At 41.0% G+C, this 26646-nt stretch overlaps 2 protein-coding genes and 1 long non-coding RNA gene across 3 annotated transcripts in view; 1 reads left to right on the top strand and 2 right to left on the bottom strand.

Annotated features, from left to right (window-relative positions):
* ZNF19 (zinc finger protein 19) overlaps nt 1-12001 on the bottom strand; it is a 99210-nt gene extending 87209 nt beyond the window's left edge. Inside the window, exon 1 of the mRNA XM_049110707.1 lies at nt 11800-12001. The gene's annotated coding sequence lies outside the window, so the exon portion shown is untranslated. The remainder of the gene's footprint in view (nt 1-11799) is intronic.
* A 1634-nt stretch (nt 12002-13635) lies between these two features.
* Nucleotides 13636-26546, bottom strand: TAT (tyrosine aminotransferase). The gene is made up of 12 exons (XM_025426746.3): nt 26403-26546; nt 25555-25801; nt 25310-25414; nt 22533-22600; nt 21086-21244; nt 20551-20689; nt 19864-19916; nt 18530-18682; nt 17563-17691; nt 17151-17234; nt 16319-16417; nt 13636-14821 (listed from the first exon to the last, which is right to left on the bottom strand). Exons 2-12 carry the CDS (start codon nt 25787-25789, stop codon nt 14681-14683), a joined length of 1365 nt encoding a protein of 454 aa, XP_025282531.1. The 5' UTR covers nt 25790-25801; nt 26403-26546; the 3' UTR covers nt 13636-14680.
* The window catches only part of LOC112646601 (uncharacterized), a 30906-nt gene continuing 25893 nt past the window's right edge, over nt 21634-26646 (top strand). The window contains exon 1 of the long non-coding RNA XR_003127741.3: nt 21634-22717. This is a non-coding gene — a long non-coding RNA (uncharacterized LOC112646601). The remainder of the gene's footprint in view (nt 22718-26646) is intronic.

A 26646-nucleotide genomic window follows, 5' to 3' on the forward strand; every position in this document is an offset into this window, starting at 1 on the left:
AATGAATAGAAATTAATGATACAGACAGAGGGAAGAGTATGAGTAAAAGGCCGATGGCAAGAGGGAACGGGACTTTACAGTAGGAAAGCCCCAAAAGCTTGCCTGGTGCAAGGTGAAAATGGAGGAAAGCAGACAGAACAGACAACATAGGACCCCAAAAGCCATGCCAGGTATTCTTTTTTTTTTAATTTTTATTTATTTATTTATTATAGTCACAAAGTGAGAGAGAGAGAGGCAGAGACATAGGCAGAGGGAGAAGCAGGCTCCATGCACTGGGAGCCCGACGTGGGATTCGATCCTGGGTCTCCAGGATCGCGCCCTCTGCCAAAGGCAGGCGCTAAACCGCTGCGCAACCCAGGCATCCCTCTTTTTTTTTTTTTTTAAGATTTTTTGTATTTATTTATTCATGATAGATACAGATAGAGGCAGAGACATAGACAGAGACAGAAGCAGGCTCCTCACAGGGAGCCTGATGTGGAACTCAATCCCTGGACCCAGGAACATGCTCTGAGCCAAAGGCAGAGGCTCAACCACTGAGCCACCCAGGCATCCCCTTGCCAGGGATTCTGTTTGATTTTTAAAGCAATGCAAATTGATAAAACCAAAAGACAACCAACAGAATGGAAGATGTGTGCAAATGACATATCAGCTAAAGGACTACTATCCAAAATCTATAAAGAACTATCAAACTCAACACCCAAAGAAAAAATAATCCAATCAAGAAATGGGCAGAAGACATGACAGACACTTCTCCAAAGAAGACATACAAAAGGCCAACAGAGGAGATCCCTGGGTGGCTCAGCGGTTTAGTGCCTGCCTTCGGCCCAGGGCATGATCCTGGAGTCCCCGGAGCAAGTCCCGCATCAGGATCCCTGCATGGAACCTGCTTCTCCCTCTGCCTGTGTCTCTGCCTCTTTCTCTGTGTCTCTCATGAATAAATAAATAAAATCTTTTTAAAAATGGCCAACAGACACATGAAATAAATGCTCAATATCACTCAGCATCAGGGAAATACAAATCAAAACCACAATGAGATCCCATCTCACACCAGTCAGAATGGAGAAAATGAACAAATCAGGAAATGACAGATGTTGGTGAGGATGTGGAGAAAGCAGAACCCTCATACACTGTTGGAGGGAATGCAAATTGGTGCAGCCACTCTGGAAAACAGTATGTAGTTCTTCAAAAAAGTTGAAAATAGAGCTACCTGGGCAGCCCCAGTGGCTCAGCGGTTTAGCACCACCTTCAGCCCAGGGCCTGATCCTGGAGACCTGGGATGGAGTCACACGTCAGGCTCCCTGCATGGAGCCTGCTTCTCCCTCTGCCTGTGTCTCTGCCTCTCTCTCTCTCTCTCTCTGTGTCTCTCATGAATAAATAAATAAATAATCTTAAAAAGAAAAAAAGAAAATAGAGCTACCCTACCACCCAGCAATTACACTAATGGGTATTTACCCCAAAGATACAAATGTAGTGATCCAAAGGGGCATCCACACCCCAATGTTTATAGCAGCAATGTCCACAATAGCCAAACTATGGAGAGAGCCCAGATGTCTATTGACAGATGAATGGATAAAGAAGATGTGGTATATATATATATTATATAACACACACACACACAATGGACTACTACACAACCATCAAAAAAAATGAAATCTTGCCCTTAGCAACAACAGGGATGGAACTAGAGGATATTATGCTTAGTGAAATAAGTCAGTCAAAGAAGGACAATTACCATATGATCTCACTCATATGTGAAACTTAAGAAACAAAACAGAGGATCATTGGGGAAAAGAGGAAAAAATAAAGATGAAATCAGAGAAGGAGACAAACTATAAGAGATTCATAATTAAAGGAAACAAACTGAGGGTCACTGCAAGGGAGAGGGGTGGGGAGATGCAGCAATTGGGTGATGGACATTAAGGAGGGCACGTGATGTAATGAGAACTAGGTGTTATATAAGACTGATGAATCACTGATCTCTACCTCTGAAACCAATAATACATTATATGTGAATTAATTGAATTTAAATTTTTAAAAAGACAACAAAATCAAAAGTAATAAAAGCGATGGAAAGTTATTATTTAAGCAGATGACAAAATCAGATTTCAGGTTAAAAGACAACAACAACAGACTTCAGCTGCAATGTTGAGAGGATAGTGGAGCAAAATAGATGTTGTTAGACCAGTTAAGAGATTATAGTAGCCAGTGGTAATTTGGATTAGAGTGAGCAGTCTACAAAGATGGAAGTGGCCAGCCAGATCTAAGGGATAATTGGAAGTATATAGGAAAATGCAAGTGAAGGAGGTGTTGAAGAGATTCTTAGGTTTCTAGATTGTGCAGTTGGATGGAGATGCCATTTTCTGAAAGAGGGAACAGTGGAAGAAGGCCAGATTTGGGAAGATACGAGTGGAATTGAGGAATTGATGTATTTCTTAGGTCTCCAAGTGGATGGGAAGAGGAAGTTGGATGTGCAAGTCTGAAGTTCAGAAGTCTAGACTGACATGTTCATTTGGGAGTCATCAACTTATAGTTACTGAAATAAGGGTAAGATGGCCTCAGAAAGGGAGGAGTTAGGAGTTAATTCCAATTCCCTGGAATTGGATGGTTCTTAAAGAGAAGGCAACTGAGACAGAAATACTGGAAGGGAGCTGTGGAAGGGAGAAGGTTGAGTGAGGAGCCTGAGGGAGAAGTGGTGGGCTGGAGAAAAGCTTTAGTGTCATTCTCACTACTTCTAGAAGTGCTGCCTTCTGCCACCAATGGCATGTTTTTCACTAGTGTTGGAGGATGGTTGATGTTCTTCTCCACCTGGTGGGCTCTACCATTCACCCTCCAGGTAAACCTCTGGTAGCCTCCACATCTGCTGCCATTGCTTCATGGGGAAAGTCGCTCTATCGCTGGGCTTCTCTCCTGGTATCCTCCAAATAAGCAATTAACTTATTTATTAGCTAATCCCTTAGTGATGTGCAAAATTTATGGGCAATAATTATGGTATAATCATACTATGGAATACTATGTAGCAGAAGAGAGAGAGAAATTTCTCTGTGCACATATATGGAGAGCTCCCCAATTCATATAATATATATTTTATATATTGTACATTACATTATACATTATATACTTATACACAAATATGTATTTTTAAAAATTTTTTAGAAGATTTTATTTATTTGTTCATGAGAGGCACAGAGATAGAGGAAGAGATATAGGCAGGGGGAGAAGCAGGCTCCCTGCAGAGAACCCGATGTGGGACTCATCCAAGGACTCTGGGATCATGCCCTGAGCTGAAGGCAGATGCTTAACTGCTGAGTCACCCAGGTGTCCCACATATATGTATATTTAAAGAAAAAAATCAAAGCACAAGATCCTGACTCATGCTTTTATATTTTTTTCATGCTATCTTTTATATTAAGGGGAGAATATATAAATCTATATTCGAATGTGTTTGTATACGCCTATACACCATGGAGAATACATGAGACACTAAAAGCAGTGACCCCATAAGGAATAAAGCAGGTTGGATTGGAGATGAGGAATAAGGATGAAAGGACAACTTTTACTGTATGACTCTTTATCCTTGAAATTTTCTGACCTTTATGACTATACCACCTATTCAAAAAATTTAATCAAAAAGCCTGGAAAAATGTCATTTCCAATTTTCATGAGTTCATGTTCTATATTTTCTAATGAAACTGATTTTGGCTGGTATGATATTTTTGTAATTAATTTTTAAAGATAATTAGATTGTAGATTCACAAACAGTTAAGAGAAGTAACACAGAAGGATCCAATATACTTTTCATGCATCTTCAATATTTTTTAAATGGCACATAGTAGTGATGAAATGTGATGAAAATTGCCTGTATTTTGACTGTATTAATGTTAATATCCTGTTTGTGATGTTGTATTGCAGCTTTGCACGATGTTTTTATTGTAGGGGAAAATTAGGTGAAAAGTATATTGGATCCTTCTGTATGATTATGGATATATATAAACCTGCAAGTAGAACTGCTATAGTTGTATGTTTATCTTTCCAAGAATCAATAGATTGTTTTCCATAGCAACTATACCATTTTGGGGACTCGCCGCCTCTGTTCCCGAGTGGCCGCTGATGGCGGCGGAGGCGCGGAGCAGGAGCAGGAGCCGGAGTCGGATCCGCCCGCCCCGCCGCGCCCCGCCGCGCCCCCCGCGCCCCCCGCGCCCCGCCGGCCCCTCGACCGCGAGCAGGGCTGCGGGCCGCCTGCTGGCCCTGGCGCTGGCGCTGGCGCTCGTGCAGGCGGCGCTGGTCCGGCCCGCCGCCGCAGAGCCCTTCCCTTCTGCCGTCACTATCAAGTCATGGGTGGATAAGATGCAAGAAGATCTTGTCACACTGGCAAAGACAGCAAGTGGAGTCAATCAGCTTGTTGATATTTATGAAAAGTATCAAGATTTGTATACTGTGGAACCAAATAATGCACGGCAGCTGGTGGAAATTGCAGCCAGGGATATCGAGAAACTTCTAAGCAACAGATCTAAAGCTCTGGTGGTTCACTTTCCTTGATCGCATGGGATAATCTTGTCTCTTCAGTGAAGAAATGGAAGAGCTAGCAGAAATGAAATGAATACTTCAGTAAAGGTCACAACAAATTTATCACAGCTTTGCTAGATTAAAAAACATCTGTGAAGGCAAAACTCATCTCTGGTGTTAGAGCACAAGGGATGTTAGTGGATGCTAGTAATTTCTGTTTTTTCGATTTATATGCATCATATGAAAACTTCTACCTTGTTAGAATCATGATTCATACACTTTTTGTATGTATGCTATTATCAACAGTAGGTTAAACTAGGAAAAAAGTTGCAAACACCTGTATAAAATTATAGAATTGGTCATATTATGAAAATATTGATATGTTGAGGTTAAAATGTTCTTTGAAACATAGTTCTATATAGTATTCACTCTAAGAGGCTTTAGGATTATTTCACCTAAAATAAATTTTTTACAAAGTGTGTTTTTCCCCTATAATTAGCTAAAAGCCAGGAAAGAAAACGATGTCTTCATATGATCACTTAAATGCCTCTATGTCATAAGAAATTAGCTAACTGGTTTTACATGTTTCAACACTTCTGCTTGAAAGCGGTCCTGAAGCATCTTTGTAATTAGTTTATTAATTTTTTTCTTGCTTATTTAGGCTGTTATACTAGAAACATGAGCTATTCTTTACCCCGAATTTTGTAAAAATAGAAGCAGTTACTATATAATTGTCAGCCTTAAATTAGATGACATATGAGAAAAGTCTGTAGCGTAAGGTGTGGCACGTGATGTATTTTCAGTAACAGTCAGGTTTTTTTGTTTTTTTGTGTGTGTTTTGTTTTTTCTTTTTCCTCTGTGGAGATCTTATTTCAGTCTGCTGTTGGAAATGGGTGGATTTTCTGGCTTGTTGGCAATACAAAGAAATGAACATTTGTTGCTTTGAAATATGCATCATTTTATGAGAGCATTAGCCAGATGAAAAATCTGTGTTGTAGATGGCGTTTCTCAATGTGCTGAGTATGGGCTAAATGGACATGGTATCTTAATTTCATCTGCTACTTGGTTTTACATTCTAATACTGTGACTATGTAATATGTAAAACTGGCAAAATTATTTTAGGAACAATAAATACGTTCATTCTCTTTGAAAAAAAAAAAAAACTATACCATTTTGCTTTCCCACCACCAACAAACAAGAGTTCCTATTTCTCCATGGCCTTGCCAACACTTGTTACTTTATTGTTTGTTTTTGTTACAAGTCATCTCAGTGGATGAGAAGTGATATTATACTGTGTTTTGACTTGCATTTCCTTAATGACCAATGATGATGTCAGTCATCTTTTTATAAAATTGTTGGGCACTGCATATTTTTTTCGAGAAATGTCTATTCAAGGGTATATGGTTTTTTTTTTTTAAAGATTTATTTATTCATGAGAGACACTGAGAGAGAGAGAGGCAGAGACACCAGCAAAGGGAGAAGCAGGCTCCATACAGGGGGCCCGATGTGGGACTCCATCCTGGGACTCCAGGATCATGCCCTGAGCCCAAAGGCAGACACTCAACCACTGAGCCACCCAGGTGTCCTGATGATTTTTTCTTTAAGATTTTATTTGCAGGGATCCCTGGGTGGCGCAGCGGTTTAGCGCCTGCCTTTGGCCCAGGGCGTGATCCTGGAGACCCGGGATCGAATCCCACATCGGGCTCCCGCTGCATGGAGCCTGCTTCTCCCTCTGCCTATGTCTCTGCCTCTCTGTGTGTGTGTGTGTGTGTGTGTGTGACTATCATAAATAAATAAATAAAAAAAATTAAAAAAAAAAAGATTTTATTTGCAAGTAGTCTCTGCACCCAATGTGAGGTTCAAACTCACAACCCTGAGATCAAGAGTCACAGGCTCTACTGACTGAGCCAGCCAGGTGCCCCCAGGGGTGTATGATTTTTAATTGTATCATTAATGATATATTTTAAAACAAAGGGATTTTTAAAAGATTATATTTGTTTATTCATGATAGACACAGAAAAAGAGGCAGAGACATAGGCAGAAGGAGAAGCAGGCTCTCTGTAGGGATCCTAATGCGGGACCCAATCCCAGGACCCCAGGATCACTACCTGAGCCAAAGGCAGATGCTCAACCACTGAGCCACCCAGGCATCCCTGGGGTAGGATTTATAGCTTCTCCAGTTTAAGACCAGCAGGAGGCCTGGAAGTTAGGGTATTAGTCACAGGAATGTTGAAATGTCCCACGTCTCAAGGTCCTAAGTAAACAAAGGAAAGTGCACAGAAAGGGTATAAAATAATATAGCCTATATTTTAAAGAAGGATGGTTATCACAGGACTCCCTCAGAGAGATAGTTTGAACTGGCTCTAGGCATGGCAGTGTCTCTGGGGGAACAGCCAAGTTACAGTTAAGGCAAAGAGGTAAAGGAACATTCTAAAGAATCTGGGAATGACGGGGAATTTTATCTGCATTGGAATAAGGATTCCAGGGGGAAAGAATGGAAGGAGGAAGCATCAGATTAGAGGGAGCTACAAGTATGGCAGTTTCTAGAGCCATATCAGAAACTAGATAACATATGAAAATGTTTTGCCTTCAAAACACCTAGATATGCTGGATCAACTCTAACAAATATTTTCAGATTAGAGCTAAACTTGCAAGACAATAAGGTAATCTCCCAAGGCACAAAGGTAAAGAGGAACTGAAAAGCAGAACAATAAGAGTACACTTACGCTGGTACTAGCTCAGCAACCCAAGGGTTTGGATTTTAATACTAGGAGGGGAGACCTTAGGCCCATGTAAGGCAGGGAGTTAAAATTTAGACTCTGCACAAAGTCAGGACCCTCCAAATACTAAACATGAATGAAAAGATGGATTCAAAAGAAATTTCCTTTTTCTGGGAAGGAAAAAAAAAAAAACCTCTCCCCCTAAGAATCTAATCATGAGTGTTCCTTCACATGGGCTTGATGTTCAAATTATCTGAATAGTCTGGGACCCCAAGTTGAGAAATTCACATGAAACGGGTTTCCTGTCCAGGTATTTTACTACCGAAAAAGAGGAGAAATGGGTGTTAGGATACCTAGCAGTCTGCCATTTCAGTCTATATTTTTGTTGAAGAGAAATATGATCAATACAACACTTTCGGCGATAATAAAGGACTACATTAACACAAAATTGGGGGCAAACATGGACTCGAAATACAAGATCAAGAGAGAAAAGGAATGATGTAAATTTTCTAATATCATTCCTTTTGAAAATGCATGTTCTAGAGTTAAAATTCCATTTAATGGACATCTGGGGTTTAGAAGAATGAGTTAAATGACAGCAGCAGGAAGCAAACAAACACACTTAAAATGAGTGTAGGACATTCATTCCACAGGACAACGATTTCTGCAACAAGTCAATGGCATGAAAAGATTAAAAGAGATTTAAGAGAACTAAAAGTAAGTTTGAACCTTGTTTGGATCCTAATTTTAATTAACCAACTATAAAAGACATTTTGAAGACAACTGAAGAGATCTAATTATTGGTGTAATGCGTCACTGTGACTAAGCAATTACAGTTTTGGAGATGCATACCAGGAGTTTGAGGGAAAACAACACATGCCCAGGATTTACTTTATAATCCTTCAACAAAGGCAGCAAGCAGGAAAGAAGAAATACGGCAGTCTTGATAATGGATGACGAGTATATGGGTGTTAATTGTACTTTATATGTGTTTAAAAATTTCAAAGTCAGAACTCAAAATTATTTAGAGAACACATGAACCAAAATTCTTATTTTTTTTTTTACAGGTTTTATTTATTCATGAGAGAGGTAGAGATATAGGAAGAGAGAGAAGCAGGCTCCCTATGGGGAGCCTGATGTGGGACTTGATCCCAGGACTCTGGGATCACAACCTGAGCCAAAGGCAGAGACACTCAACCACTGAGCCACCCAGGCATCCCTGAACCAAAGTTCTTAAAGAGGACTAGTGTAGCATATAAATTACACTGGAAATTTCTTATCTTCCACTTGTGGAAGCCAAACTGACAGTCGACTTTTTTTTTTTAAGATTTTATTTATTTATTTATTCATGAAAGACACAGAGGAGAGAGAGGCAGAGACACAGGCAGAGGGAGAAGCAGGCTCCATGCAGGGAGCCCGACGTGGAACTGGATCCCCGGACACCAGGATCATGCCCTGGGCCAAAGGCAGGTGCCAAACTGCTGAGCCACCTAGGGATTCCCACTTTGTCTACTTCTATTATAAAATGTCAGATCAGTGATCACCTGGGTGGCTCAGTGGTTGAACCACTTAACAAGTGGTTGAACCACTTAACAAGTGTTAAGTAACCACTTAACAAGTTTACTTAACAAGAAGATAAAAAGTAATGGCAATATATTAGTCTTTGTATTTTTCATTCATTCATTCATCCAATGTGGTTTGAGTACCTATTATGTGTCAGAGGCTGTTCAGGGCACTGAACATATATAAGAAAATAAAACAGACAAAAAAACTTTACATTTTTGTGGCTTTCAATTTTTATCCCAGTTTAATTGAGATATAATTGACGTATAGCACTATGTAAGTTTAAGGGGTACAGCATAAGATACATATTGTGAAATGATTTCTACAGTAAATTAACATCCATCATCTCATATAGATACAGCAAACAAGAAAAAAAATTGTTTCCTTCCGTGTGATGAGAACTCTTAGGATCTACTTTTTTTTTATTAGATAGAAAAGAAACAGCATAAAATTTACCACCTTAACTAAGCATAAGTGTACAGTTCAGTAATGTTTAGTATATTCACATTGTTGTAAAAGAAATCTCCACAACTTTTTCATCTTGCAAATATGAACTCTATACCTACAAAACAAGATGCCTGGTAATCACCATTTTACTTTGATTCTGTGAAATTGACTACTTTAGATAACCTCGTGGAAGTGGAATCATAAATTCTTTGTCATTTCGTGACTGGCTTATTTCACTTCACATAATATTCTCAAGGTTTATCCATGTTATAGCATTTCCTTCCTTTTTTAAGGCTGGATAGTTTTCTGTTGCATGTATACACCACCTTTTGTTTATTCATTCAATCATCAGTGAACATCTGGATTGCTTCCACCTCTTGACTCTTGTGAATAATGCTGTTATGAACATAGATTTACAAATATCTCTTTGACATCCTGCTTTCAATTTTGGATATATACCCTGAAGTAGTATTGCTGGATCATATGGTAGTTCCATTTCTAATTTTTTGAGAAACTGCCATAATGTTTTCCATGGTGGCTGTACCATTTTACATTCTTACCAACAGTGGACAACGGTTCCAATTTCTTCATATCCTTTCCAGCACTTTTCTTTTCCTTTCTTTCTCTCTTCCTTTCTCCTTCCTCCCTCCCTCCCTCCCTTCCTTTCTTTATAATCATCCTAATGGGCATGGGATGATAGTTCATTGTGGTTTTGTTTTGCATTTCTCTGATGAATAGTAATATTGAGCATCTTTTCACTTTTCATCTTCTTGGTTAGGTTTATTTCCAAGTATTTTATTCTTTTTGATGCTAAATGAGTCTCTTGATGTCCTTTTCAGATTGTTGTTAATATACAGAAACACAACTGATTTGTGTTGATTTTGAATCTTGCAGCTTTGCTGAATTCAATTGTTAGTTGTACTAGGTTGGGTTTTTTTAATGAATTTTGCTTTTAATTTTTATTTTTTTATTGATGTATAGTTGATATGCTCTAGTTTTCTCATGGACTATTTAGGGTTTTCTATCTATAAGATCATGTCATCTAACAATAGAGATAATTTTACTGCTTCTTTTCTAATTTGGATGCCTTTTATTTCTTTTTCTTTCCTATATGCTCTGGCTAGGACTTCCAATATGGTGTTGAATACAACTGTAGAACTGGTGAGAGTGGGCATCCTTGGAAAGGCTTTTAGCCTTTCACTATTATGATGTTAGCAATGGGTTTCATGGATGGCCTATAATATGTTGATGTCATTTTTTTCTATTTCTAGCTTGACTGTTTTTAGCATAATAGAATGTAGAATATTGTCAAATGCTTTGTCTGCATCTATGATGTGTTGTTTTACCCTTCATTTCGTCGTGGTTGTGTATTACGTTGATTGATTTTCTTATGTTGTAAGATTCTTGGATTTCTGGAATTAATCCCATGACCAAATGGTGTATAATCCTTTTATTTATCTATTTTTTAGATTTATTTATTCACGAGACAGAGAGAGGTAGAGACATAGGCAGAGGGAGAAGCAGGCTCCATGAAGGGAGCCGAATGCGGGACTCGATCCCGGGACTCCAGGATCACGCCCTGGGCTGAAGGCAGACACTTAACTGCTGAGCCACCCAGGCGCCCCGGTGTATAATCCTTTTAAGGTGCTGTCGAATTTGCACTGCTAATACCATGCTCATCTCTGTATTGTTTCAATTTTAGTATGTGTGCGGCCAAAGTAAGAACTCCTGTGAATTTATTTTTTAAATAAGGAATAACCTACCTCCCTTGAATTCCAAAAAGTACTTTGCATTTCAGTTACCAAATGAGTAAACGTCTCAAAGAGCAAGAATTCTTTCCCATGCTTGAAACACTGACAAAAATTAAGACATACTTGCTAGTTCATCCCACTGTTTCCTTAGCAGAAATAGCATCATCTCCCACATGATATACTTTTTTTTTTTTAATTTATTCATGAGTGACAGAGAGGGAGAGAGGCAGAGACACAGGCAGAGGGAGAAGCAGGCTCCACGCAGGGAGCCCGACGTGGGACTCGATCCCAGGACTCCAGAATCACTCCCTGGGCCAAAGGCCGGCGCTAAACCGCTGAGCCACCCGGGGATCCCATATACCTCAATTCTTCTTTGGAAGGTGCTGTGTAACAATCTGACCCACAGAAATCAGGCAGATTTGTAGGTTCTAGGAAACCCTATGAAACTTGCTTGTAAACATACCCAAATTGTTTAAAATAAATGAGCGTGAATAAGAGGCACCGGGAATTCAGGTCGACCTTTAGGGTACTTAACATACAGCCCCTTCTGGTAGTAATACGGATAGTGTGTGGAGCCTAGCGGTGGATTCATTTTCCTGCCCAAGTAGAGATCCAAACCTACAAGCCAGGTACTCAGGATTATAAAGGACACAATTCTTTGGGGGGAAAAAAGTTCCAGGGACCACACATTTGCTGTCAGCTACTAACAGCTACCGGGAATCCCTGTTTCTGCCTCTCATCGGACTCGCTGGGGCGGCCCAGGGTGAGGAAAAGAAAAACGTACAGTTCACTTATTTAACAGGTGTTTACAATACCTAGGGATGTGTCAGCTTCCGGGAAGCCTCCTGCCACATGTGGCCCAGACAGCGGGCAAACGAGGAAGAGAACCTCTCCACAGGGTGCGGATCCGAGAATGAAGCTGGAGGAGGCAACAGAAGGGAAACCTCCCCAACTGAGGAAAACCCAGCACCTGCCACCTAGAGCGAGGCTCGGCGGCTGCTCGCGTTCTGCGCCTGCGCCCTGAGCGGCCCTTCGGCGCCCGGGACCGCGCATGCGCCCCGGGCTGCACCGCCGCCCCCCTCCGCCCGCCCGCCCTTGCATCAGCGCCTGCGCAGCCGTAGCTTCTCCTCCCTCGGCTTTGCTCCCGCCCGCTGCCTTGGCGTTGAGGGCTCGTGGGGCTGGGGTGGGAGGCGGGCTGGTACCAGCCGTGGGATACTGGCCAGTTACCCGATGGGCGGTGCTCTGGCTTAGAAAGAAGGGTGATTGCACAGACTTGAACGCATTGCTTTCTCTGGGAAGCTCAGACGCCACCCACCCTCCTGCCGCAGCTGCCCGCGAAGCATCGAGAAGCTCTCTCGGGGGGGGGGATTTTAATCTTGTTTGCAAGCAGCCCGGCCCTGGGGTTCTTTTTATCTAGAAACACCCAGGTGATGGGCGCCTCAGAAATATCCTTTCTTTGTCTTCCATAGAAAGCTGAATTATAAAGCTGAGTAATAGTTACTTTGAAAAAGGAGAAAAGGAAAACACACACGTTTACAGATGCACAGAAGAATCTCTAAGAAGGGACCAGCAACTGCTAACTGGTCACCTCAGGGGACAAGGGTCTGGGAGGCCGGAGGACAGGCATGAGGAATGTTTCTGGGTTTTGTTCGTTTGCATCTTTTGAAATGTGCTGTGTGCGTGTATTATTATTATTATTATTTTTTAATGTTTGAGTATTTCCTTGACTCCTTTATCAAAACATAGACATGAAATTCGGATGTTTAAGAAGTCTGAGTAGAATCCAGTAAAGCTGGATAGAATTATATGTACATGTTAAGATCAAATGTCTTGTGTAAACCACCAAGTGTTCCTGTGGATTTCTGGACGGAGATCTTTCAGGGGTTGGTGCCAAGGAGGTATAGGGGGAAAGGCGCTTTGGGAAAATTCTTGGCATTGATGGCATACAGGAAACAAATCTTTATCATCTCAATTGTTCTATGTTCCCTCTGGATTTGCCAAAGAAAATTAAAACGTAAATTTTAGTGGGAACTCACTCCATGCGGACATTCGATGTTTATTTTTGTAAAGGAAACTAACTGGGTGTGACTGGCAGGGTTGAGACCTGATGTGTCTCTTCTATAGATAAGGAAAATTTCTCTTAGTGACTAATCTCCAGACTGAAGATGGTATGCTCCTCCTCCCAACCTCGCAAGATAACTTGATGCTTTCCTCTAAGGGAAGTTGTGAGGGAAAAACTAGTCAACTGTGCCTAAGAGGATATGCAGGCAAAAGGCCCCTAATGAAAGATATTTAATACCTCTCATTTCCTGGGTCAACTGAACCCATTCAGTTTCATTCACTAATGAGTGGTTAGTGGATCCAGAGCATAGGAATTTGGGACCAGAGATTGGAAATTCCAAAGAGTTGAAAGTGTGAAGTCAAAGGCCAGAGGTTTATAATAATAAACTTCTTAGTTTGCCTTGTTTGTAAAGTAGGAAGCCAGAGTTGAACTCCCAAATAAAATGTTTTAGGCATAGTGTTTCTTAAATAGCTCCAAAGGTCAGTACATGGACAAAGAAATAAATAAAGCATCAATCAGACTGAACAATGAACAGCACCTGGAAATATGAATTCCCCACAGAGGAGAAAAACCACACCACAAAAGAGCATACTTAGTAAAATTTATTTTTTTTAAAAAAAGAAGAAAAACAATAATTTATGCCCTTGGCAAAATAAAGGATCTTGTCAATATAAATGTTTCTTAGAAAACATATGAAAAGATAATATAATATATATATCAATAAATCAATATCAACATTACAGCAAAAGCAATGATTCCATAAAAATGATAGGATATTTCTGGACCTTATACCACAGTATTTCTGGAAGGTCCTATGATTCCTCCTTTTTTTTTTTAAGTATAGATGTGCCCTCATTTTAAGTAATCCTGATGTACACATATCTAAATTTAGAAAGTCCATTGATTACCTTTACAATCAATAATTCTATTTATGTATGTATGTGTGTATGTAATCTCTGCACCCAAAGGGGTCAAACTCATGACCCCAAGATCACGAGTCACATGTATGGACTGAGCCAGCCAGGTGCCCCATGTAATCAATCATTCTTCAAAAAAAATCAATGAGAAGGTTTCTGTAAGGGATCCGTCAAATCAGGAAATTTTGCTAATGTGTTTAAAATCCAATTAACCAAATATATGTGTTCCCAACGTCTTTCGTTATAGGTTCTATTGCATAAAGCGAGGTATATACCTGAAGTGAAGCAGTAACAGAATTGGGCCTTAGACCTGACTGGAGAGTGTGTTCTTACTGATATAATATGAGGAAATGTTTGGGGACACAAATTTTCTCAATCTCTTTTTTTCTCTCATCATGAGCTTTAACTTTTCTTGTCTCTTCCACTTTCTAGTAAATTTTGCTCACCTCGTACTCTCAGGAGAAAAGGAGGAAGTCATATAGGAGGGGACATATTCAGGAATGAGTGAGTCACTCCAGAGCAGAGTGAGAGGAGAATCTGGGATTCAGAGTGTGTATGTGGACATAGCTAGGGGAAAGCACGAGCCATTCTGAACCCCTGATGTGCTTTCGAGGCCCCTCTCCCAGTAGGGGTGCCTGATTCCTCTTAAGGAACAAGAGCAAGGCCTAGTCCAGCCCTCCCCAGATGGGGCACCTACTCAAGAGAATGGACTTGGGCCTATTTGTCACACTCCTCCTGGCTCCCTTCAGCACAATGGTAGTGCAGCTCGCAGAACTCCTGGATCCGGCTACAGGCCTCCAGCATCATCACTTTGGGGACTGTGATTACCACTCGGAAGAAATTCGGGTACTCGAAGCACTGCAAAAATAAGAGCCCATTATTCTCATAGCAATTGAATCTGGTACTAAACTCCCCTAAAATGACCAGGGTCCTAATCAGCAAGAAGCAGCGATGTCATTTATTCAGAGCTATCAGTTTACTCAGTTACACTGTGGAAGGTGAAATGAAATGGTGTCACTTTTGTCACAAGGTTTTTTGTTTTTGTTTTTTGTTGTTTTTTTTTTTTTTTTTTCAATTTATTTATGATAGGCACACAGTGAGAGAGAGAGAGGCAGAGACACAGGCAGAGGGAGAAGCAGGCTCTATGCACCAGGAGCCCGACGTGGGACTAGATCCCGGGTCTCCAGGATCGCGCCCTGGGCCAAAGGCAGGCGCTTTTGGGATCCCCTTTTGTTTGTCTTTTAATGTTACAAGGTTTTAAAATGGAGCCAGGAGGTCATTGAGGAGATGGACTGTATGCACCTCTTCACCAGTGAAACTATGAACTTTTGAACTAGGCCAAACCACAAATCTTACAAGGACTCCTTAGTTACTTTTTTTTTTTTTATAATTATTTTTTTTATTTATGATAGTCACACAGAGAGAGAGGCAGAGACACAGGCAGAGGGAGAAGCAGGCCCCATGCACCGGGAGCCCGACGTGGGATTCAATCCCAGGTCTCCAGGATCGCGCCCTGGGCCAAAGGCAGGCGCCAAACCGCTGCGCCACCCAGGGATCCCTCCTTAGTTACTTTTTACTGCAACTTGCTATAGTAAGAGACTGCTCAGTGATAGTCTTAATAACCAATCATATTTAGCCAAGATTAGTTTCCTGTCACCAAACAATCAAAATTCTTTATAAACAATATATACAAGCATTCCCTTTTGTCTTTAAAAACCCTTGACTTTGGGCATCTAGGTGGCCCAGTCCATTAAGCATGTGCCTTCACCTCAGGTCATGATCTCAGAGTCCTGGGATTGAGCCCCACATCGGGCTGTCAACTCAGTAGGGAGTTTGCTTCTCCCTCTCCCTCTGGGCTTACTCTCGCTCTCTCTCTCAAATTAAAAAAAATTTTTTTTTTCTAGAGAGAAAGGCAGAGACACAGGCAAAGGGAGAAGCAGACTCCCTACTGATGTGGGACTCAATCCCAGGACTACAGGATCACACCCTGAGCCAAAGGCAGTTGCTCAACTGCTGAGCCACCCAGGGATCACAAATAAAATCTTAAAAAAAACAACAACAACCTTTCATTCCAGGGGGGTTTGGGGGCTGGAGGGTGGGAAAACTTGTGGGACAAGCTTGTTTCCCTTCACCTACAATGTATGGCCACAACTTTTCTTCCCAGTACAGATGAGATAATGATGGAGGAGAAACAAATTTTAAATAGAGGCCACAAGACACATCAGTTTAAATCTTATCAAATAAGAATACATTTTCTTGGCAGATGAGAAAAATCAGGTTAAAGACCAGCTCAGGGAGAGCTCCTGAGGCTCTAGAAACGGTTGAGAATGTCCTGAGAGAGACAGAAGCACTCACCGTGGCTGGGAGGCAGTGGACTGATTGTTCAGCAACTAACCGCTCTGTGAACTCCACATCATTCTCAAATTCTGGGAAATGTTCCATCTCAATTCCAACCTATACCAATAACGGAGAGAGGCAAACTTATCAGAAGGAGGGAAAAAACAGGCCAACTCCCTAAGCTATAAATTAAGGTAGGGACTGCTCTAAAAAAATATCTTGGAACTCTACTACTAGTAGCTAAGAGTTCTAACACTTAGGAGCTCAATGAATTTTTCATAGGGAAGAGAGGATATATTTATATTAATATTTTAGTTTTTTGAAGCATTCCTTTCTGGACCATGATAAATGAGAGCTACAAACAGAATGCCAGTGTTTCTCTTAAAAAGGCAATATAAGCATTATGGGCCAGGCAATTCTTGACTGCATGGAACAATCCCACCCATTGGAAAATATTTAGTATCCCCAGTGCACAAAATGCCAATAGCATCCCCTCACACACTCGCCCCAAGTCATTCTGCAAACAAAATTCCCATATATTCTCAAACACCTCTAGGGAACCAGTATCATTCCTAGTTGAGAAGTACAATCATGTGGAAAACCTCTTATTTGTGTCTTATATCTTCTCTGTATCTACACATAAAATGATTTTCTGAATTGAGGCATTAAGTCATTTTAAGAGGGTTCTTTTTTTTTTTTTAACACTGAGGTTAAATCATGTTAGTGGGACAATTCAGAACAAGGTGATTCCTAAACTAACTGGCCCAGAAACTTAGCTGGTTGTCTCTGTGAGTGCTGCAGACTGGATTCTGCTTGCCCCACAGCAAATGCTTGCCACCCACATACTTACCATGAGGTACATGGCCCCGGAAGGGCGGACTGGCCGGAGTCCAGGAATGGCAGCCAAAGCTCCATAGCAAAGATCAGCATTGGACTACAAGAGGAGGCAGAAAGAGGTCAAGGATCCAGATTTAAGTAAAAGAAAACCAAAAATAGAGCCAACACTGAAGGCAGGTAATTTAAGCCTGCTCTGCTGGCATAAGGAGTCAACGAGAAAGTCCTATCACCTGAAGCCTTTGGCCAGGAGCAGAGTGAATTGCCAATGAGAGAAATGTAAGGGTAGATGGTTGCACTGATGCCACATAATGGAACCGGAAGCCCCATAGTGGAATATTGCTGCAGAAATGAGGACCCATTATTCCTAATTCCACTGGTGGCTTTCCCTGAGACTTCCAAAGTGGAAGGCCACAGGCTGCCCTTACCTTCAGGAAGCTCAGAGTATTTTGGTAGAACTCCTGAGGGGTGCGACGCAGGATGCTTTTCAGAGCTCCCTGGACGATGGTGCAGGGCCCCAGGATCCTCTGACTCAGCTTCACCAGCCCATCTCGGATCTAAAGTGCCCCAGCAAATGTATTAATTATTTAGCCTTCCTTAAGCATTCCAGCTTTGGGGACTTTTGTTCTGACCTTTTTTTTTCCCATTGGGTTTTTAATCTCTGGGGAAATGATGGTCCTAGTGGATCAGACCACCTGGGTTTTTGCCCAGCTCTGTCACACACCTCCTGTGTGACTCCGGGCAAATTAGACAGCATCTTAGTGCCTCATTTTTCTCAACCATAAAATGTAGATAATACTAATCCTGGCCTTGTGGGGTTGTTATGAGGATTAAATTAAAAAGTATATTTTGAAGCACTGGCACACTGTAAGCCTGCAAACAATACCTGGTATGATTAGAGCTACAGTTTCCTTTTTTTGTGATCCTAAAATTAGAAGCAGATGGAGGGATCTCTGGGTGGCACAGCGGTTTAGCGCCTGCCTTTGGCCCGGGGCACGATCCTGGAGATCCAGGATCGAATCCCACGGCGGGCTCCCTGTGCATGGAGCCTGCTTCTCCCTCTGCCTGTGTCTCTGCCTCTTTCTCTCTCTGTGTGTGACTATTATAAATAAATAAAAATAATTAAAAAAAAAAAAAGAAGCAGATGGAACTTCTTCACAGAACCAGGTATAAGAAAACTGAGTTCTGGAAAGGAATAACTAGTACCATCTTAAGGGCATCTTTCCAGGCACTCAGAACTATAGGGCCAAAAACAAAGAGGGAAAAAACAACTCTACAACAACAAAATCACCTCCTAACCACTGTGCATACAAAGTATAATACACACACACACACACACACACACACACACACACACACACAACTAGACATACCATTTCACCACATTGCTCTTACCTCATTGCCAAAAATGTCTCTTCGGTCATGGATGAGGATCCAGCCCAACCTCCAGCCAGGAACCAACCAGCGCTTGGCCAGCCCTCCACAGGACAGGATGGGGACGTTGCTGCTCAGGGTAGCCAGAGGCTCAAATTTGGAATCCGAAAACACCTGAGGAGAGGAGATGCTTGTTAGAGTTGTCTTCTGGCTTACTTTCCTCCAAACCCCATGCCTCCCACTCTTTAAATTGTATAACTAGGGAGAGGGCCTTTCTCATTTCTGGGCTCATTTCTACCCTGAAGCATGACTAGGAGCCCAACAGACTTTAAAGGAGACTATCCTAAGACATTTAACCTGGTGTTTGGTCTGGATTAAAGGAAGCCTACAATGAGGACATTGACCCTAGCCTGGGAATATGTACAACTCAGTGAAGCTTGCTCTAAGGAATGAATGCCTGTTGGAATTAGAGATCTAAAAATAAAATAGAGGCCCACAACGTGTTGTCTGAAATTCCTGGGCTCATATTTATTGCAGAATGCAGAACTGTTTGGATTTTGGATAAGTTATGTAGCACATGTATCAAATATTATGTAACACCCCCAAGGGCAGTGTGGGACAGCACTTTTAATCAAGCATATTAACGTTTTTCTCTCCCTTTCCCTACATTTTTGACAAATATATGGATCTGTGAGATACATAAAATATCTACAAATATCTTTATATCAGGTTAAATCAGGTTTTTCTACCAAATGAATTTCAAAAATAATCAGATTTTCATAGCTTTTTGGACTTCAAAAAACTGGCGAAGGGGTCGCAGATCTATATGTACTTTTTTAAGGGGAGAAAGAGGAGCAGAGGGAGAGAGAGAGAGAATCTTAACCAGGCTCCATGACCAACACAGAGCCCAACACAGGGACTAGATCTCACAACCCTAAGATCACGACCCGAGCTGAAATCAAGAGTCAGATGCTTAACCAACTGAGCCACCCAGGCGCCCTAATCTATTTATACTTTTAAGAGTGGAGGGATACTGGGACTCCTGTGTGGCTCAGTGATTGGGTGTCTGCTTTCTGCTCGGGGAGTGATCTCAGGATCCAGGATTGAGTCCCACATTGGGCTCCCGATGGGGATACTACTTCTCCCTCTGCCTATGTCTCTGCCTCTTTCTCTTGGTGTCTCTCATGAATAAATAAATAAATCTTAAAAAAAAAAAAAAGACTGGAGGGATACTGATTTGCTGCACTGAAATGATTAAGAATTACTTCTGGTTATTCTAGATGCCACCTCTAAAGGCCCTGTGAAATAATTTGGAATTGAGATTATTGTATTGATATACCCTGCCCAAGACTTACCATGTCTCCATAGATCTCATCAGCTAAGATGGGGACGCACTGCCTTGCAGCCACTGAAAATAAGAGAAACAATCATTTTTAAGGTGAATTGCCTTAGCAATTAATATTTACCAGGACTTATTTTACTTTGCATTTCATGTTTGTGTGTGTGTGTGTCTGTGTGTGTGTTTTAAAGATTTTATTTATTTATTCATGAGAGACACACAGAGATTGAGAGAGAGAGAGAGAGAGAGAGAGAGAGAGAGGCAGAGACATAGGCAGAGGTGAACCAGGCTCCATGCAGGGAGCCCGATATGGGACTCGATCCCAGGACTTCAGGACCATGCCCTGGGCCAAAGGCAGGCGCTAAACTGCTGAGCCACCCAGGCTGCTTAAAAAGAACTATAAATTCCTCTTTAAGAACTATAAATTCTTCTTATACTCTTCCAGGGTACAGAGCCTAAATCTGCCATTTAGTCAATGGATATTTCAAACCTTCACTTCCACATATGGGGATGAGGCAAATGTTTCCTTTTCTCCTTGTAGACAACTTCTACCATTCCAGTGGCACACTATTTACTGGAGACCCCAGTGGAGCTCCTGCATTTCCATCCTCAGCTAGGAACTGACTCTTTTCTCATTCCAGGAAACAGATAAAGGATTCCATCCCCATATCTACTCCTATCAAATGAGGACTGATGCACTTACCAGCCAGAATTTTCTGGAGATGACTTTTACTGAACACTGACCCACAGGGGTTTGATGGATTATTAACAATGAGACAAGCTGTCTTTTCATCAATCAGAGATTCCAGTTGTTTCAAGTCAATTTCCCAAGACTTCTCTGGCTGGGGAGGGAGAAAGGGTGAGATTAAGATGATTCTGAAAAGTTTAAGGGGAATACTCACCTAACAGTGTCTTCTAAATAATAAAATGTGTTTCTGATCCCACCACCCACTTCCAGATCTTTCTGTGCTAAGATAATGGTCATATATTTTTATGACGTAGTAATTGAGCACTTGAGTCTAAAATTAAAAAGTTGGGCAGCCCTGGTGGCGCAGCGGTTTAGCGCTGCCTGCAGCCCGGGGTGTGAGACCCAGGATCGAGTCCCCGCGTCGGGCGTCCTGTGTGGAGCCTGCTTCTCCCTCTGCCTGTGTCTCTGCCTCTCTCTCGCTCTCTCTGAATGAATAAATAAATAAATCTTTTAAAAAAACTAAATTAAATTAAATTAAAAAGCTGTTTACCAATAAATTGTAGAGTTTGACCTCAATTCCCATCGATTCAGCCAAAGTCCTGTAGAGAGAGAAACCAGGTCTCGGAACTAGGATGTTTTGTCCTGGATTAGCCAATACAGCTAAACAAAGTTCAATAGCCTGACTGCAGCCACTGGTCAGAATGACATCCTGTGAAGAAATAAAAGGTTTAGTTTGTTAGGGGTTCCAACAGCAACAGGGGAAAAGAGATTGTCAGGTGAGTGGGAAGCAATAATAAACTTACTTTCCAAGTTCTCAGTAAGGTGGTAAGGACTGTACTAAGCCAAAATTGAAAGAAATTAATATATTTATGTCCATTTCTAAATTTTGAAAATGTTGACCACTTAAAAGACAAAAATTACTTGGGGCACCTCATTCAGTTAAGCAGCTGGCTCTTTTTTTTTTTAATTTTTTAAATTTATTTATGATAGTCACACAGAGAGAGAGAGAGAGAGAGAGAGGCAGAGACATAGATGGAGGGAGAAGCAGGCTCCATGCAGGGAGCCCGACGTAGGATTCCATCCCGGGTCTCCAGGATCGCGCCCTGGGCCAAAGGTAGGCACCAAACCGCTGCGCCACCCAGGGATCCCCAGGCAGCTGGCTCTTAATTTCGGCTTGTGCTATGATCTCAGGGTCATGGGATTGAGCCCCGAGTCAGGCTCCACATTCAGAAGGGAGTCTGCTTGAGATTCTTTCTCTCCCTCTTCCTCTGTCCCTCCCTGCTCGCTCTCTCTCTCTCTCTCTCAGATAAATAAATAAATAAATCTTTATTTTTTTTAAAAAAAGAAGTAAATCACTTTGAAAAAGACATGCCATTTGTGACTCATAGGCTTCCATGAGAGATCATTATGACCTTGGACTTTTTCACTTGGTTATTTATTTATTTTTGACCAGAAATTTGAAGCCTGACTCTTCTCTGAAATGCAGTCTGAGGGCACTTCTGTCAAAAAATATCAAACGCACACAGTAGACAACAGAGGGATAGTGGCATTTAAACTTGGCACCACCATCATTTCAATATGCCATAGCATCTCGATCTTCCCAACTGAGTGAACCTCAGGAGAATGAGGGAAGCTACAAATTTAAGAAAGATTCTATTGGTAAAATCTTTAAAATGTTTATGTGGTGTTTATAAATTACATTTTTTTAATGATCTTTTGCAAAGAATCAAATATAGGGGAGCCTCTGAGTTCTTTGAGTCTCCTTAAGACAGGACACCACATAAGTTGTATGCAACATCATTATCATACTATAATATTAAATATAATCATGGATTAGTGGCCTCACTATATGAGAAGTCCTCAAATTGCTACAGGGAAATTCTCCACACCTTTTGTTACTACCCCTGCGACCATTTATTCCTTGTGAAATAGAAATGAGGAAAAAGGTACAGTTTGCCCAATACTGTTTCAGAGCTGATACACTGTCTAAGGCATACCTTAGCTTCCAGGGGTGCCTCGGGCCGGTGGTAATACGAAGCAATCTCCTCCCGACTGGATAAGTAGCCTGAAAGAGTGGAAGGAAGAAGCCGGAAGTTTGCATCTGGCAACTGACCACTATGCCCTAGAGTCCAGAGGGCTTCCAGCTACCTTCTGCCCCTGCTTAGAGCACAGTTCTATTCAGGTTAGTTCTCACCCACAATGGAAAAGAGAGACTGACTTTATGTTTTACATTTTTATAATAAGTTCAAATGTATGTATGAAAAGTATGTAAAGTTCAAATGTATAATAATAAGGAGAACTTTCCAAACTATGAAATACTCTGCACCATCTTGGTTACTGTGATTGTTTTATTTTTCATAAAAACAGAAAGATTTAGATTATTCCTAATCCCTTCCAGGGACTATGTTTTTTGAGAAGTTATAATCAGGATGCCTGGGTGGCTCAGTGGTTGAGCATCTACCTTCGGCCCAGGTCATGATCTTGTGGTCCCAGGATTGAGTCCTTCACGGGCTCCCTGCATGGAGCCTGCTTTTCCCTCTGCCTCCGTCTCTGTGCCTCTGTGTGTGTGTGTGTCTCTCTCTCATAAATAATATAAATAAAATTTTTAAAAAAAATTTATAAGCAATGCATTCAATACATTGGGTCCCTTTTAAGTTTTTTAGATCATATAAGATACCGATTAGGGATTTTGTACAATTTTTTCTTTCAAATTCTATTCTTGGACAACATTTCCAAATGTTGGCTTATGACCTTGAAGTAGAGTCAGCATCACACAAATTATGTTTTGCAAAATTTCTTTCCAAAAAGATTCCATTCAATCATAAAGTCCAGATGCAATATTTCACAATATTCCACATGGTAGTTAAAGATAAATGTCTTTTTTTTTAAGATAAATGTCTTGAAGTTATATAAATCAGCACTTCCTTAATTATTAATAAGGAAGAACATTTTCCTAGATATATATTATGATCTATATTTCCATTAGCATGAAATGTTCATATTCTTGAATATTTGTCAATTGGAGAATTGGTTCTGGTTTTTCAGGTTGAATCAGTTCCCTAATACTTTGGGGATAAAAGTTATAAGCTTGTTTTATTTTTGGTCTTATTTTGTTTTTATTTTTGTTTTATGAAACTGTATATATAATCAACCTAAAAATTATGTCCCTCAGACCTCTTTGAAGTGTTTTTGAAATTCTATTTTAGCATAAAACTGGATTTGTATTCTATGTTAGAAATATGTACTTAGGGGACACCTGGGTGGCTCAGCGGTTGAGTGTCTGCCTTCAGCTCAGGTCGTGATCCTGGGATGCCAGGATCGAGTTCCGCATCGGGCTCCCTGCACAGAACTTGCTTCTCCCTCTTCCTGTGTCTCTGCCTCTCTCTCTCTGTGTCTCTCATGAACAAATAAATAAAATCTTTTAAAAAAGAAAAAAGAAATATGTACTTAGGTTTTGCATTTGCAACAACATGGATGGACCTATTGGGTATCATGTTAAGTGAAATAAGTCAGAGTGAGAGAGATAAATTCCATGATTTCACTTATAAGTGGAATTTAAAAAACAAATGAATGAACAAACAAAAAAAGCAAAATTAGACCCATAGAGAACAAACTGATGTTTGTCAAAGGGAGATGGGTAGGAGGATGGACAAAATGAGTGAACAGGACAGGAAGATACAGCTTCCAGTTATAGAATGAGTAAGTCATGAGAATAAAAGGCACGGCGAAGGGAATATAGTCAATGATATTGTCATAGCGTCGTATGGTGACAGATGGTAGCTACATTCTCAGTGAGCACAGCATAACATATAGAGATTTTGAATCACTATGTTGAACACCTGAAACTAAAGTAATATTGTGTGTCAATTATATTCAAATAAAAAAATAAAAATAATTTTTATTTTTTTAAAATAATTTTTAAAAAAGAAAACATGTTGCTAGGTGTACAGTATAGACAGTGTGGAACACTGAAATAAAGTCAAAGGATCATGTATTTTATTAAAATGTCTAATGTGGAAATATTTAATAGATGGAGACAGTTACACCTAAGTAAGAATAGGATATGAAAAAAAAAAAAGAATAGGATATGGGCAAAATGGTGAAGGGGTCAACTGTGTGGTGATGGATGGTAACCAGGCCTTTGGTGGTGATCACTTTGTAGTATGTACAGTTGTCATATTATAAAGCTATACATCTGAAACATATATTTTAAAAACACCTAAATAAGAATACTTTCTTTCTGTCAGAAACCACTTTCTAACCTTCAAGAGGACAGCCTATTCTTTATATTCTAGTTTATTTTTATCTCTTTAATCTGAGACAGTTACGACTGCATTTGAATGTGATTAGAACCATAGTTAACTGTCGAATGTATAAAGAAGGAGATATAAAGCCAAGAAGCTATTAACATAGTGCAATAAGTAAATTAATTTAGGACCTAGAGGACTCAGTAGACAAGCAGCTGCAACTAACCTCAAGGCCTTCATATGAGAATTAGCAATGATAGGATAGGAGTGCTATGTGAGAAATAAGTATGTGAAGGGAGCCAAGAGAGGAGGGGCTGGTGCGCCAAAAAGACCAGGAAAAAAACTGGACTTTGCTGGCTGTGTTTGAGCATTCTAAGACCTCCCCAAATCCAAATGACCATTTTACTTTAGCCTCTCTTTAGGAACCATGCATCAAGGAAGCAAGGGAGAACTGCTAGAAATTTATTCCTAATAGAAGAACACTAAAGATTTGGAAGCCACCAGAGGGAGTCTCAGGAGAAGCTTACCAATGGAGGGGGCATAGCCGTTATACTTCCCCGAGTCCAGGGCATCTTTCATTGCCTGTGTAACTTCAGGGTCTGTAGGCAGGTTTCCGAACACAGTAGGGTCGCCTTTTCGTGGGAGAGAAAAAAAAAAGCCACCAAGATGTTACTCTTCTAGGCCCAGTGCTCAGACATCCCTTCTACTCCTATCTTCTCCAAACAGTTGTGAGACACAAGGATCGCCCCTCCCCAGAGTGTCCCCAACTCACCAATAGACAGAGCAATTGTGGCTTTATTTGGATTTGGCTTCACCTTCGAGCTGTCCACGATGGCCCGGATGGGGTTGAAAGTTTTGTTAGACATGTCTGAAGGCCTCACAGACCATCTGGCCTTCCTGCCTTTCATTTTTCCTGGCAAGGAGCTTCTCCCACCAATATTGACATGCACATCCAGGACTGAGGGGAGGTTGCTGTTGCTGTTCATCTCAATCACATATGGGTCCATCACGAGCGAAGCCTATGGGGAAAAGGATGTCCCTGAGACACCAAGAACAGAGCACCATCCTGGGAGGCTATGTTTGGACCTAAACATCAGGGTGATTTCACTAGACATCTTTTTCCAAACTGCACTGTTTTGCTACATTTCTCATGCTTTCTTGTGAATGAGGGGAGTTTTAAGACTTTGTCCTGAGACAGAAAATAAAGTAAGAACCCACTGTATAATGTTAGCAAAGACCATCCCATTGCATTCTTATCTACTGTGAGATTTGCTGTGTACAACCCTAATGCCCATAAAAGTGCTCTGAGTGAAACCGAGGGGAGATGACATGAAAATCGTGAAATCATCAAAGACTATGTGTTGCCTCCTTTCAATGCGAAGGCTACCCAAGAGTCTCCTAATGCTTCAACAGACTGTGTCTTGCCCTCTGCAAAACCATTCTATCTGCAAAACCATTCCACATTGTTAGAAATTTAGTGTTAATCTTGTCATGAGTAAAAATAAAGCCCTATTCCATAAGTATCTTACTGCTCTGTGGAAAAAGAAGTTAATACACCATAAAGAAAAAAGCATACATCCCAATCACCACCACCAGATTAGCTGAGGCTTGAGATTTTACCTTCTAACTGAAGGACAAACAGCCTCCAAGTAGACAAACCTGGAAGCTCTCTTGATTCTTCTCTACCAGGTCACAGCGACAATGGCCTCAGATGCAATTCTTGACTCCTGAAATAGTCTGCACAAATGGGCGTTGGGCCTGGAACTTTTGTGCTATTGGTTAGGGTGAGAACTGGGTGGCCAGCCCTCCCTTCCCTCCCCTCTTCACTTTCTGCTACTTCTCACCTCTAACCCTTCCCCCACCC

The sequence above is a fragment of the Canis lupus genome, chromosome 5 (genome assembly GCF_003254725.2).
Source record: "Canis lupus dingo isolate Sandy chromosome 5, ASM325472v2, whole genome shotgun sequence".
Classification (NCBI taxonomy): Eukaryota; Metazoa; Chordata; class Mammalia; order Carnivora; family Canidae; genus Canis; species Canis lupus.